The 14,400-nt window shown below is 36.4% G+C and overlaps 1 protein-coding gene across 6 annotated transcripts; it reads left to right on the top strand.

Moving 5' to 3' along the window:
• Positions 1-718: 718 nt before the first annotated feature.
• On the top strand, positions 719-11,843 carry LOC18107274 (DNA repair protein UVH3). Of its 6 annotated transcripts, none has more exons than XM_024588662.2 (19): positions 719-996; positions 1,084-1,327; positions 1,447-1,580; positions 1,664-1,790; positions 2,060-2,131; positions 2,224-2,274; positions 2,450-2,589; positions 2,674-2,734; positions 3,095-3,166; positions 3,277-3,330; positions 3,587-3,771; positions 4,094-5,960; positions 6,375-6,569; positions 6,889-6,974; positions 7,192-7,489; positions 7,580-7,716; positions 8,142-8,226; positions 9,880-10,401; positions 10,988-11,843. In XM_024588662.2, the coding sequence occupies exons 2-19, from the start codon at positions 1,103-1,105 to the stop codon at positions 11,642-11,644; spliced, it is 4,968 nt and encodes a 1,655-aa protein (XP_024444430.2). In that variant the 5' UTR covers positions 719-996; positions 1,084-1,102; the 3' UTR covers positions 11,645-11,843. The 6 variants fall into 6 exon arrangements, with proteins under 6 accessions (XP_024444430.2, XP_024444429.2, XP_024444431.2 ...); XM_024588661.2 differs by having other exon boundaries at positions 1,077-1,327; XM_024588663.2 differs by lacking the exons at positions 719-996; positions 1,084-1,327; positions 1,447-1,580; positions 1,664-1,790 and having other exon boundaries at positions 1,940-2,131; positions 2,462-2,589.
• The last annotated feature ends 2,557 nt before the right edge of the window (positions 11,844-14,400 follow it).

The following is a 14,400-nucleotide window of genomic DNA, read 5'->3' as shown; positions in this document are numbered from 1 at the left end:
AATCAAGGAAAAAAAAAAAACTAAATCCATAAGATTACGATAACTTCACAAAAGTAAATTGAAAAAAATTACGAAGCCTAATTCTCAAACAACCCAATATTGAAAGATAAAACTGAAAAAAAAACTAAATAAAAAAAAGATTGAGTTGTTGGATGGTGAAATGAAAAAAAAATTCAATTAAAAAAGACAAAAAATACACTGAGTCAACTAAGTCAACTTGCCAAACTCGTGACCTAGATTAGCCTATTAGGTGCACCCCACGGGAAGTAAATCTAAAAAATTTACAAAGCACAATTAAAAAAAAATCAATTTAAAATGATCCTAAAAAATAAATAGAGTAAACCTGGGTCTACCTACCAAACCAGCAACTTTGATTATGAGATTAAGATAACCTCAAAGATAACAAATAAAAAATATTTATGAACCCAATTTCTAATCAACCTAATATTAAAATATATAATTAAAAAATCAATTAAAAAACTACTTGTTTATTTAGGTTAACTAGTTAAATTTACCTTATTATATTATAGTTATGAAATTACGATAAATACATAAAAGTGCTATTTTCAATAAATATAATATTAAATATTTAAATAAAAAAACAAAATTAATTTAATGAGATTAATATATAGAGTAAATATAAAAAAAGGAAAGAATAAATAATGTTTTGTTGGTGTTATTGCAATGATATAGCCTGAGCTGTTAATTAATTAATAATTGTTAATGTAGGGAAACATTAACCGAGAAAGAAAGAGAAGTAGCGACGCCGAAGTGGTAGTAGGTGTTCAAAATTGTTCGTGCCACTAATAAAAAGGACCGATTCTCGGTGTTGGCGGCAATGAGACGATTATGATTCATCATAATAACTAATAACTGAAACTGAAGTTGAAGAAAAGAAGAGCAACAAAATGGGAGTCCAAGGTCTGTGGGACTTGCTGGCTCCCGTCGGCCGTCGAGTATCCGTAGAAACTCTAGCCGGCAAGAAATTAGCCATCGGTACACCACTCTTCTCCTCTCTTCAAAAACCCTAGCTACGTATCCATTTCATTTGATTTTGATTTTGATTTTGATTTTAGATGCTAGTATATGGCTGGTCCAGTTCATGAAGGCGATGAGAGACGACAAGGGAGAGATGGTACGGAACGCTCATTTGCTTGGCTTCTTTCGTCGAATTTGTAAGCTTTTGTATCTCCGCACTAAGCCTGTCTTCGTCTTCGACGGTGCCACCCCTGCTCTCAAGCGCCGCACCGTCATCGCTCGTCGGAGGCTGCGAGAGAACGCCCAGGCTAAGATCCGCAAAACCGCTGAGAAATTGCTTCTTAATCAAGTCTGTCTATAAACCGAACAAAACAAAACAAAACGCTCTTTTATTTATTTATTTATTTTTATTTTTATTTTCTAATCTAATTGGTGCCTAGTTTTTGAAATTTGATTTTTATAACACAGCTGAAGTCAATGAGGCTGAAAGAACTGGCAAAGGATCTTGAGAAGCAGAATGCTGCTAATAAGAAGGGCAAGCAGACGAAGATTTTGGAAGAGAATAAACGTGTGCTGTCTGAGTCCGAAAAGCTTGATGAAATGTACGTATGTATACCTTTTTTGTGATTTATTTCTTTGCTTGGAGAGCAACTTTTGTTGATTGTTTCGATATGAGTTGATTTAGGCTGGCAGCGTCCATTGCTGCTGAGGAAGGTGGGAGTTTAGATAACAATGCATCCACATCTGCTGCTGCTGCTGCTGCTTTGGAGGACATGGATAGCGATGGAGATGGAGATGAAGAGATGATTTTGGTAAAGAAATGGACTGGAAAAAAAAAGTTCTCTCTTGATTTTGTGGCAACAAGTGCTATTGTATCGGTCCATTTCTTCATTTCTTTTGTTTTGCAAGTTCAAACCCTGGAATTTGTTTTGATTATCACCATGGAACATTCTTCTTTAAGAAGTGAAGACTCTGCTCTTAAAGCTTCCAGCCATTCAGCCATTCTTCACTAAATATTATTTTGAAACTTTCGCGAAAATGATCAATATGTCATAGTTGGTGTATTTAAATTATTTTGCAGCCACCAATGCATGAGGTTGAAGACCCAGCTGTCTTAGCTGCTTTGCCCCCATTAATGCAACTTGATCTTCTGGTATGGTTTCTTGATCAGACGTGCTGTTCATTCCATCTTTGTTCGCCGTGTTATTTTCTTACCTCTGCCGATTAATAAGGTCTCTTATGTAGATGAGAGAGAGATCATTTGCAGAAAAGGGAAAAAGTAATCAAGACAAGCAGGTCAGTTCTTGAATGCCTAGTTGTATATTGAGATTTATCTTAATATGACATGTGGTACAGCTTGCTAAAAATGCGTGCTTGTTGTGCTAACTAAGAGCCTGTGTTCACTGTGTTGTGTTTGTTTTGTCTGATTTGTACTTTGGAATGATGCTAAGTGTTTAATTTTTCATTGAAGTTGGAGAACCAGAATGACAAGCACAAAAATAATGCAAAGGGCAAGGAAATTTTGTCAGATCATACTGAATTTGAAGGGAGCAATATGGGAAGAGATCACGTGGCAGCAGAGAGTTACAATCAGGAGAAGTTAGACGAAATGTAAGCTGTCGGTCCAATTTTCATACTATGCTCTTTCCAATTCTGGTTTAATATTCTGTTGATTGCGTTGACTAGTTAGTTTAGGTTGGCAGCATCTATGGTGGCTGAGGAGGAAGGCAGTGATGAAGATGAAGAGATGATACTGGTAAGTATGCACAACTTTGACACATGGAATTATTGTTGTAATGGGAGCTCATGCAGATTGTAGCTTTTATGCTTTTCAATTTTTCTTTGAAGTTTGATAACTAGTCCATATCAGAACAAAGTTCAAGTGCCCTATGAACCAGGGATGCATTGATGCTTTCTTTATTGGTTTATCTCTTTCTAGTTCATGTTTGAAATAGGAAATTTAGTGGTATATGCTATGAATGGTTGCTCTCTCAGAACTCATCTTCTAGAAGTAAACTCTATTCTTTCCGAGATTTTTTGTTCTTGTGCCACAGAGTGTCTGTATGCAACTTTGTCCTTTTTTTAACCTTACAGCTGAGCGTGATCCATTTTGCAGCCACATGGGAAGGTTGATCCTGCTGTTTTAGCAGCTCTGCCACCATCAATGCAACTTGATCTTCTGGTCCAGGTAAATGTTGGTGTACAGCTAGTTTTGATTTCCTACGAGATAAAATGTTTCAGCTTTCTCCGCCACATTGCTTTTGTTGTGATGTTAGTTGTCCATCTCCTATTTTGTAGATGAGAGAGAAATTGATTGCTGAAAACAGACAAAGGTATCAAAAAGTCAAGAAGGTCAGTTCTTGAATGCACTGCTCTTGATAAAGATTTTTCATGTGAATGTTTTCTAGATTTTGTATCACTTTGCTATTTCTGAAGTTGATTGATTTCATATTTACCATGTGCTTGGTGACTATACTAGGACTTACGAAAGGTGGTGCTTGACACAAACTATTTATCATTTGAGTTGACGTTTATCATATCATAGTGATGCATGTATCCTGTCAAATTGTGTGCATATTTCTTATTTGCTCATTTCATGTTTATCTAGGTGCCCGAAAAATTCTCTGAGCTTCAAATTCAGGCTTATCTTAAAACTGTTGCTTTCCGTCGTGAGATAGATCAAGTGCAGAAAGCTGCTGCTGGGAATGATGTTGGTGGTGTTCAGGCTTCAAGGATAGCTTCTGATGCAAACCGAGAATTTATTTTCTCATCATCCTTTTCTGGGGATAAAGAGTGAGTACTTTATTTTCATTGTACTAATGAAATATGCTTGGCAAATGCCCTGTCTTTTGAAAAGGCATTTTATCAACTGTCACACTGTTATTCTTATGCATGACTATTAGGTTGTGTTTGGTTCAGGTTTAAGAATCAGAGGTTAAATGTTAATTGGTAGGGGTGGGTTTTGGGGGGGGGGGGGGGGGGGGGGTGTTAGATGCTAAGGGGTGTCAACCTTAATCCGATTCACTTTCATGCATACATCCCAATTGTTATTCTAAACACTTCCAATTTCATGGGGCATTGCCTGTCATCTACTTACTTTTTCAAAGATGTTTAGGTTGCTTACAACTGATGGAGTGAAGAGAAGAGAAGGACATGAGCAACAAAAGGAACCATTAAAGCAACCATCTTCAGATTTTGTGGCTGGTGTTGCATCTATCTGTAAGTCCAATACTGTGACAGGATTTTCCCAGGATGAATCTAGCAGTGCTTTTGATGATGATGTTGAGACATATCTTGATGAAAGAGGTCGTATGCGAGTCAGTAGAGTCAGAGCCATGGGGATGCACATGACCCGTGATTTGCAAAGGAACTTGGATTTAATGAAAGAAATTGAAAAGGAGAAAACGCTTTCTATCAAGACTCCAAGTGCTCGGTCTGTGCATAACAGAAATAAGATTGGTACCCCCAGATGTTTTCCCAATGAAAATCATAATGGAGAAAGTTCACATGGTATCGATGGCAACTCCACTAACTTGAACAAGATGAACGAGCAGTCCTTGTTGAGTAATGAGACTTCTGTGCAGATATCATTTGAAGTTGGTGACGAGAGCAAGCATTTTAGCAGTGATGACGAAGTGTTTGCTTCTTTAGTAGCTGAAAAGCCTGTAAAAATCTCTTCTGCTGGCAATAGTACATCAAGAAGATATTCTGATGATTCTGCTTCTGATAGTGACTGGGAGGAAGGAATTGTTAAAGGAAAAGCTAATAGTTCTCCTAATGATGTTGAATTAAGAACTAAGCTGTCTCCTAAGGTTAGCAATGTTAGCGATGATAGTGAAGTGGAATGGATGGAAGGAGATTCTGATATTCATGATAACTCCTCCTATCTAGCTGAATCAAAAAGAAAACTAGTTTCCAAAGGTACTTTGGAAGAAGAAGCTGCTTTGCAGGATGCTATTAGGAGAAGTCTTCATGATAAGTCCTCATATCCAGCTAAATCAAGAAATCAAGTTTCTGGAGGTTCTATAGAAGATGAGGCTGGTTTGCAGGATGCCATAATGAGAAGTCTTAATGATCTTGGGAGTGAAAAATCCATCCACTCAGAATCTGACCCTAAAAATGTTAAAAGCTCTAGAGGGCATGCTTATGAAGGTGTGGGCTTTCTCAATCAAGAAGATAATGGTTCAGCTATGCTCAGGAAGGATGCTACCCAACAAAGCAAATCAATCTCTGAAATTTTGGGTTTTGAAAACCTAGGTGATGCAGGTGAAGTTAATATCTCACAAGCCTTTCCATCTGTGGGTAGCCAATTAAAGTCATCTAAAGCTCATAATCCTGATGATGTGGTGATGCTAATAAATGAATCACGTGAAAGTTATGTGCATTCTAATCCTGCCTGGATAAGCCAAGATGTGGATAAAAGGGAGAATGGGTGCCAAGGCATGCCATCTATTGAATCAATTGGCCCTTTGGAAGCAAAGGAGAACCACTTGAATTTGGAACCTGCTTCTGAAATTGAGAATGGTGGGTTATCTGCCTCCCATGAGAAGTATTCAAGAGATGGCTTTCATACCGCTATAGCAGCATCTACTTATCTACCTCTTACTGAGCTAATTGATGATAGAAATGATAAGAAAGCAGAGCCATCCATGTTCATTGGTGGAGAGAAAATTAGTTCTGAGGCTGAGCCACCATGCCTTTCAGTTGAGAACTCTTTCCCAGAAGATTCAGTGAATGGCAGTGATTTTGCAGAGAAACTTGATGGAGAAAAAAAAGCAGAAGACCATCTTAGTGAAAGGGAATGCTATATCAGCAAATCTGCATCCATGGATAATGAGAATGAACAGGTCAATTTTACAGAGGCTAGTTTGGAGAAGGAAATGCTAATACTAGATCAAGAATATAGTAATCTAGGAGATGAACAGAGAAAGCTTGAGCGTAATGCGGAATCAGTCACCAGTGAGATGTTTGCAGAATGTCAGGTATGCACTGGAACTTCCTATCTGACATGACAGCTAAATCACATGGTGACAATTAACAAGTCGTTAGGACCAACTTGCTTCATGTCCTTATTGGAGTCTAGCATGCAATGATTTGTCCTTGATTGATTACACTCTTTTATGTTTTTTTTTTGTCAGAAAATTTGGTTTTGTTTTCTGTTTGGATATCAACTATGGAACTTCAAATACACTGACCACTAAGGATAACTGTTTTCTTCTGCTTACATCAAACAATATATTGCAATGGGTGATCCTACAATTCTGGTTTTACATGAGGAAATGAGAAACTTATGTTGTTTCGGTTAATGTTATTCTCTGTAGAAATGATACTGATTTTGGCTTATCAAATAATTTGCAGCACCAAACTCATGTTGTTTGTCATTTTATAATCTGTAGGAGCTGCTGCAGATGTTTGGCTTACCATATATTATAGCACCAATGGAAGCAGAAGCTCAATGTGCATATATGGAACTTGCAAATTATGTCGATGGTGCTGTGACTGATGATTCTGATGTCTTCTTGTTTGGAGCTCGAAATGTGTATAAGAATATATTTGATGATCGTAAATATGTGGAGACATACTTCATGAAGGTCTGGTAGAATCCTTCAAAATTTTTTGTCTTCTATCGTTCTGTCACAACTGCTATGATATTGGGATCCAGTTCTGTGATTAAATAATTGAGAAAACTTGCCTTTCAGCATCTTTGCAATTGTTTTCTCCATAAAGGTCCCTTCTCTTTTGCATGATTTTTTTTCCAGCTAGAATGCTTCTTAAATTACTCTGACTTTTGGGCTCCTTTTTACTGCTTCATTTCTTTTTCTTACAGCTCTCTGCTGTTTTAGCACAAATTATATATTTTCTTTTTATTCTTAACATTCTGCCTTTCATACTCTGGCAATTTGCTTGCAGGATATCGAGAAAGAGCTTGGTCTATCAAGAGAGAGATTAATTCGCATGGCTCTGCTTCTTGGAAGTGATTATACCGAGGGAGTTAGGTAATTAACAGAAACTGGTTTGGCTTCTTAGTTTCAATAGTCATGCTTTCTTCTTATGCATGTAGGTTTTCCTTTATGTCTTTGAATTTACTGTTTTACAAGCACATTGTTTTGAGCTTCTTGATTTAAGTATTAAGAACCATTTGTATGCTTTATTAGACATTCTATTTTTTATTGTTAAGTTTATGAACTTTAATGGAATGTGTGTTTGTTGTAGTGGCATTGGCATTGTCAATGCTATTGAGGTTGTGACTGCATTCCCCGAGGAGGATGGCCTTCAAAAATTCAGGGATTGGATTGAATCACCGGATCCAGCTATCCTAGGAAAGTTTGATGTTCAAACTGGTCTGGGTGTGAGGAAAAAAGAGTCAAAGGTTGGTGGTAGTGAAGCAAAATGCACAGGTAATGGCATGGAAGGGACGAATCCATCTGGCCTAAACATTCCTCAAGCTCATGAAGAAAAGCAATCTGCAGATCATTCTCAAGTGATAAAGCAGGTTTTCATGGATAAGCATGTAAGTTCTTACATAATTAGTCATTTCCTTGCTGACACATACTTCAGCTATCAGCATGATAGAAAAGATCCCAAATTTAAATTTGTACAGAGAAATGTGAGCAAGAACTGGCACATTCCTTCTTCTTTTCCGAGTGAAGCAGTCATTTCTGCGTATTCTTGTCCGCAAGTGGACAAATCAACTGAGCCTTTCACGTGGGGAAAACCAGATCTTCATGCTCTTCACAGGTAAGTTATCTCACCTTTGGTTTTCATAAATTTCAGTATGTACAGCTTGTGTTTGCTTCTAGGTATATGCTGTGGCGAACTTTTCTTCCCATGCTGAATTTGTTACTACACATGCCATAGGACTACGCTGATGATACTTACAATGCGTTATTTTTCTTTCCAAGTTTTAATGTGATCCATGCTTAAGTTCCTGCTGTTGAGAGCTGTTGTCAAGGGAAGATTGCATCATCTTGGTCACCATGCTTTCAATCATTTGCTCCAACATTTTGAAGTTAGAAAACACATACCCAATGCTAAAATGCACCCAAATCATGCATTATTAGTACACTAAATTGATTCTCTATGGTTCTCAAAATAACCGGCAGCATATTTTCACATATAAAATCAGATGGTTCGTTTCAATGACCAGCTGTGGTTACATACAGATTATGCTGGGAAAAGTTTGGGTGGCACATTCAGAAGTCAGATGAGTTGCTACTTCCTGTTCTGAAGGAGTATAATAAACATGAGGTTGTGTTCCTCTCTCATCTGCATGCTCAGACACATTTGCTACTCATGTTCATGCATGAGATTCAAACAAGCTAACATGCCCTCGCTATGATAAATAGCACATGTGCTTATGCATCTACACACTCTTCTCTACCAACATGCATCTGCTTTATTATGTAATACAGAATATTTTTTGCATATTTTCTAAGCAAACTTTTTCTATCTGTTTGGTGCTGTGAACAGTGTCAGCAGTGTTTTTGGAAATTTTAAGCTGTATCTTTGATGGGTAATTGTTGGGTTGATTAGGTATGCATGACAGGTTGTTTGGGGAATGCTGATGAGTGTTTTGAGGTTTGGTTGATGGTGTTTTCTGCTGGACATTATAGAAATCATTAGAGTCATGCTAATAGGGTTTCTTGGAGTTACACCTATGGAAAGTTGAGTCATGCAATCAAAAGCAAAGTTGCTGGAATTTTATCCATAAACTGATTCTCTGTATTGAATGATTACATAACCTTTACATAGAGTTCCTTGGATTTATCTTCCTATGTAAGAAAATACTGATTGTCCTATTTAAAATAGCCTAATAAAGCTGATTTCTCTTTAAGACTAATAGAATACTAAATAGAGAGTAAACCCAGACTCGGACAGTTTTCCAGATTTGCTGCAAATCTGGAAACAGATACCCTTATCTATGAAAAGACTAAAGTTTGCTTCTTTTGCTGTCTGCATTAATCATCCACCTTTGTTATGATTTGGTATCATCGTTTGCAACTAATCAAAGTGTCATGAAAAGCACGCTTTACTGTTAAATGCCATTGTTTCCTTTTTTTTTTACTCAAATGTATAAAATCAATAAATTGTAATAGAACTTGCTGCTTAACTTGTATTTGGTTGTTGCTTGAAATTGAATATAATTATCTTTATCCTAGTATATAGATCAAGTTTATATAATTTTAGGACATTAATTGAACACACATCCCTCGCAAAGAACATCCTATATCTCTCAAGAGTCAGCTATGATCTACACACCGGAGAACATTAATTGAATGATTAAATATTTGTTATCTATATATTTTGAATTAGGATTGGAGTAATAGTAAAACACCATATTTTTTTTTATTTTGGTTTTTTTGGAAGTTTTATTTTGCTTTAATTACTAAAGGCTAAGTTAGACATTACAATAAAATCAAGGTCTTTTTGTTGAATCAGAGCTCATACCAATTTAGGACATTAAGTGAATATAGTTTGCATCTGTTATGATTTTTTCTATTTGAAATTAGGAACTGAAAGCTGGAGGAATTGTAAAAATGCCTTAATTTGTTTTTCTTTTAAATTTTGATTTTTTTTAACATGGAAGGATAAACTGAGTATTACGGAGGTGTGGTTGCAGTTGTTTTTTAAAGTACTTTTCACTTAGAAATGCATCAAAATAATGTTTTTTATTTTTTAAAATTTATTTTTTACTTCAGCACATCAAAACGATTCAAAAGCATAAAAATATTAAGCAAAAAAAAATTGAATTTTCGCAAACCTCCATTTGGGCCACACTCCCAAACAGGGGCCACAATAAAATAACAGGGGTATTTTACTTGAATGAGATATCTTGACAACATACTCTATGTAAGATGCAAGGAGATGTTGATAAGTTTCTACTTGGTTTATTTGTTGAAGACTCAACTACGACTGGAAGCATTTTACAGTTTCAATGAAAGATTTGCAAAAATTCGTAGCAAGAGAATCAAGAAGGCTGTTAAAGGGATCACTGGAAACCAATACTCTGACATGATGGATGATCCTGTGGAAGAAGTTTCTAAAAGTAGAACTGGAAATATATCTGGGAAATCTGGTGAAAATGAACCTCAGACACATTCAAAGAGAACTGCAAGAACTGCTCCTGGCAATAAGAGTAGTTTTCTGGAAAAATCAAAACCAAAGTGGTCCAGGAAAAGGACTGCTGAGCAGCCTGTTTTTCCTGAAGTTGAGAATACAGAGGCAACTGTTAGGCCATGTAGCGATAGAGGATTCCTAAGAAATGGAAAAGGTAGAGGGAGAGGTCGGGGAAGAGGAAGGGGAAGGGGAAAGGCAAATCTTTGTTTTGAACAATCAGATTCAAGCTCTTGTGATGTTGATAGTGGTCATGATGAGCATGAAGTGCATGTTGATGAGTCAAGTGGCCCACATGAATTGCGGAAGGTGAGATTAATTTTTATTTGCTTACTTCCTTTATGGCATATCGAAGTCTATATAATGTCGCATTGATAAATTCATGGAAAGCGAGCAAGTGGAGAACTTCACTTGTTTGTGGTTTGTTCTTATTAAGGTGCGACAGACTGTAGTTCAATTTCAAAACCTTTGCCTCGCCTGCTTGTTGATTTACTGTGGTTTATTCCAATGTTTTAGGTCAGCTATTAAGCATTTTAGGTTCTCTTTTGACAGTTTGAGGAGCCAAACTCCCCCATCTCATATATGTAAGAAGGCCCCAGCCTGATAAATATGAACTGGAGTTATTCAGTACATGCATAGACAGCTGCATGTCTTGGTTTTGGTTTATCTGGTGCAAAATTAGTATAAAGGTTTCTATATGCTTAAATTTTCATCACATGATGTCATGATTCTGACCATTATGCAAGTTGTGAAAATGAGCCTTCTGTATATTCAACATGGTGGAATTCCAGAAAGTAGACTTGCATCTACAATAATGTTATTTCAAGAAGGCTTGTTCATTGTTTTAAGCTGAATCTAACGAAGGTTTCTTTTCACCTATTTCCCCGCTTTTTAGTCAACACGGTTGCGGAAGCCTGTAAATTACACAGTCGATGACTTAGAAATTGATGATGTGGAGAAGTCCTTGGACCAGGGTGATAAAGAGGGGTTTGACAAAGAGGCACTGCATCAAGGTTTCTCTTCTTCTCAAGAAGCACGTGGAGATGGTGGCATTGGCATCAAAGACAATGAACAACTTGAAGTGGGAGATTCTTCACTTCAGAGCTTCTCCAGGGATTATCTTGAAGGGGGAGATGGATTTTGCTTTGATGGAGAGGAAGTTGGTGTCCCTGGCGTGGACCGAAATAGCTATTTTTCAAAGGTTGAACTTTCTGATGATCACCTTGAAAGGGGAGGTGGTTTTTGCCTGGACGAAAGTGACGCAGGCATGGACCAAGGCACTAACCAAAACCCACCTACAACGGGTGATCTTTTGGAAGATGTTGAGCATGGCACTGAGCTCTTGAATGAGGTCAGAGATGGAGGGAGGACGAGTGCTTGTGAAACTGAGTTGAATGCAGACAGCGTGGTTGCAGCAGCACATGCTGGTGGTCATTTAAGGAGCAGCGTCTCTGGCCCAGAAATAACTAAGAATGAGACGGGGGCAACTGGTGGTGCAGGAAGTCTAAGTGCAATGCCGTACCTGCTTAAAAGAAAACGGAGGAAAATGTGATTTTCTAGATCAGTCTTTCTGCCACTGCTGCGATGTGTATTTTTAGGGTTCCCACCGCCATAGAGAGTAATCAATAATATAGTTATCTGTTGCATGCCTGAAACATACAAGATGTGTCTCTTGTCACCATTTGTTTTGTGCAGTCTGAAAATGAATTATTTCTTTTTGTATCACTTTTGCAAATTTAAAGTTTCAGAAAGATTACTTTCTAAGAGCATTCCTGATTTATACAATAACGGGCCTTCTATTCTATTCTGTGGTAGCAACTATAATAATCTCTATCTTTTAAAAGATTTAAAGAGATTTTTTTATAGGTGATGATATTTATTATATTTATTACAACTTAGCTTTAAAATAATTATTTAAAATAAAAAATAACATCTATAAACCCTGAATAATTCTAATATATAATTTGTTTGTTTTTTTTGTTTAAAAAATATTTTTGTAAAAATTTAAATATTTTATATTTTTTCTTTACTTTAAATTAATTGTTTTTTTAAATCGTTTTGATTTATTTTCTCATAACAATTAATGATTTATCAACTCTACTACAAATATCCGATGCTTGGCTGTACATAACTGCAAGAACATAATTAAATTCTCACTTGCTAGTTATTGTTATTATTATTATGAATCTTCAACGAGATGGCTTGCCAATAATTGAGGGCCATTAACAAATTCTGGGTTCATCCCAGAAGACGAAAATGATTTATTTTTGCTTAAGCAGCTCTACACTGTACAGAAAAATCGGATACCTCTTGTCACAAAAAAGAAAAATGAAAGGAAAAGATAAGCTCGATGGCTGCTAATTGCTTGCTTGCATAAACAAGGTTCCGATTTAGAAGTTACCAGTCAATATTTATTTATTTATTTATTTGCAGATGATACCTGTAGCTGCAAATGATGTTGCTTTTTCAATACATGCTGTTTTTGTAACAATATCGTCGATTATATTCTTTCAAATTGTAATCCATGATGTAAGTGTTATACCTACGCTAGCTTCAATGCTTAATGTTCTTTTATATCATGTATACTGATGCCTGGTACCGTTCTTTATTTTCAACAGCGTGGAGATCAAAATGTCTCCAAGATTTCCATATCAATTGTCTGTGTTGCATGGCTATTTGCTGGAGTATGTTTTTTCATAACTTTGCCTAACCACTCCTGGCTGTGGCTCATCTCCATCTTTAAGTAAGTTGCTCTTTTGACTTTCTTAATCTGTGTGAATAAAGAAGTAATGCTTAACTTGGTGTTGCACCCTGTTCCTTCAGAAACCATGTTCTTTGTTTTTGGCTTGCTGATATTGTGCAAATTTTGTCAATTCATAGCTGGTTCCAGATCCTTTTCTTCGATCTGTCTGTCACCCTCTCTAATTTATATCTCTTTCCAGCGAGCGTATGATGTTCAAAACATAATAGAAAAACTCTATGTATTATATATTTTAGAATTTTTGCAGCAAGGGAGTGATGGGGTGCTTTCTCTCATTGCTGTTGTCTGGGGAGGAAGGTACTAAGGTGGGGTTGGAATACTCAATGATGTAAAGAGGTTAATGTCTGCAGAAATTTTGTAAAATGGTGGTGCATATACAAATCCAGTGGAGTTTCTTAACTGCCCTTCTGTTTAACTTTGCTCAGATGGTAGCATCAAAGGAATACCTTCTGAAACCAGCTCAAAACTAATGTATTCTTTCATCAGGATCCACGATAATATTCTCTTGTTCCTGAGTCCACGATAGTAGTGTTTCATCAGGATTTTGATTTGCACATATAGGACAAATGCCCTCAATACCACGTCTTTTTGTTGCAACTTCCTTTTTTTTTTCAATTCATTTCACGCCTTCCACAAATTAAGTATTTAGCGTATTTATCAAATTATTTGATTGATTATGATTATCAATTTGAAATTACTCCAATTTCTAATTTATAAATAGAATATAAGATAAATAGTAATCATGGAAACCAGTCAAGTTTTATTTAAAGACCATTCTTTTGGTGCATTGATCATAGGATATTGTAAAGCCTTAATGTTGCATGCCCATGATGATTTTTTTTTTGGGTGATGACCAAGGCATTACAAGTCCATGATAGTGGTGAGAAATTAAGATTTTATCCATACACTAAAGCATTACAAGACCATTCTTAACCATTTTAGTATATTTAAAGCTTGCACTAAAGCCATGTTCTTTAAGTGCTGATTTAGCTACTAATCTTTACTAACGTAACAGATGTTGCGACTTAGCTTCCTCAGAATTTTGCCGTTGATATGTTTGTTAAGTGATAAAATAACCAATTAGAACCATATGGATGGAACTTATATATGTTCCCAAAGAATCATTTTCAAAACATTTTTCACTTACCAAATAAGCCCACCTTTATCTGATCCTCGAGAATGTATTCTGACTCTTGCATGTCGTTTGTCATTGCTTTGAGAACAGGCAGTGATGAACTTCAGGCGAAAGAGCACGGATGGCTTCAGCATCAGATTCGTTTTACTTGATTTTCTTGGAGGGGTGACAAATTATGCCCAAATGGCTTAGCAATCTACAGACCAAAGTGCGTTATATCTTCCTGAAGGGAATTATATCTTACCATTTGGGAAACTGTGTTATGCATGTCACAAATTTGACCTCACTTTTTTTGACAGTTTCTTGGGTGAACTTTTATGGCAACACATGAAAGGAGTCTCTACCTTCGGTATAGAAAACTTCAGTCATTCTGTATCCTTTTTTATATACTATGCAAATCGTTTTAACTGTT

The sequence above is a fragment of the Populus trichocarpa genome, chromosome 17 (genome assembly GCF_000002775.5).
Source record: "Populus trichocarpa isolate Nisqually-1 chromosome 17, P.trichocarpa_v4.1, whole genome shotgun sequence".
Lineage (NCBI taxonomy): Eukaryota > Viridiplantae > Streptophyta > Magnoliopsida > Malpighiales > Salicaceae > Populus > Populus trichocarpa.
This window is presented reverse-complemented; position numbering and strand designations above follow the sequence as displayed.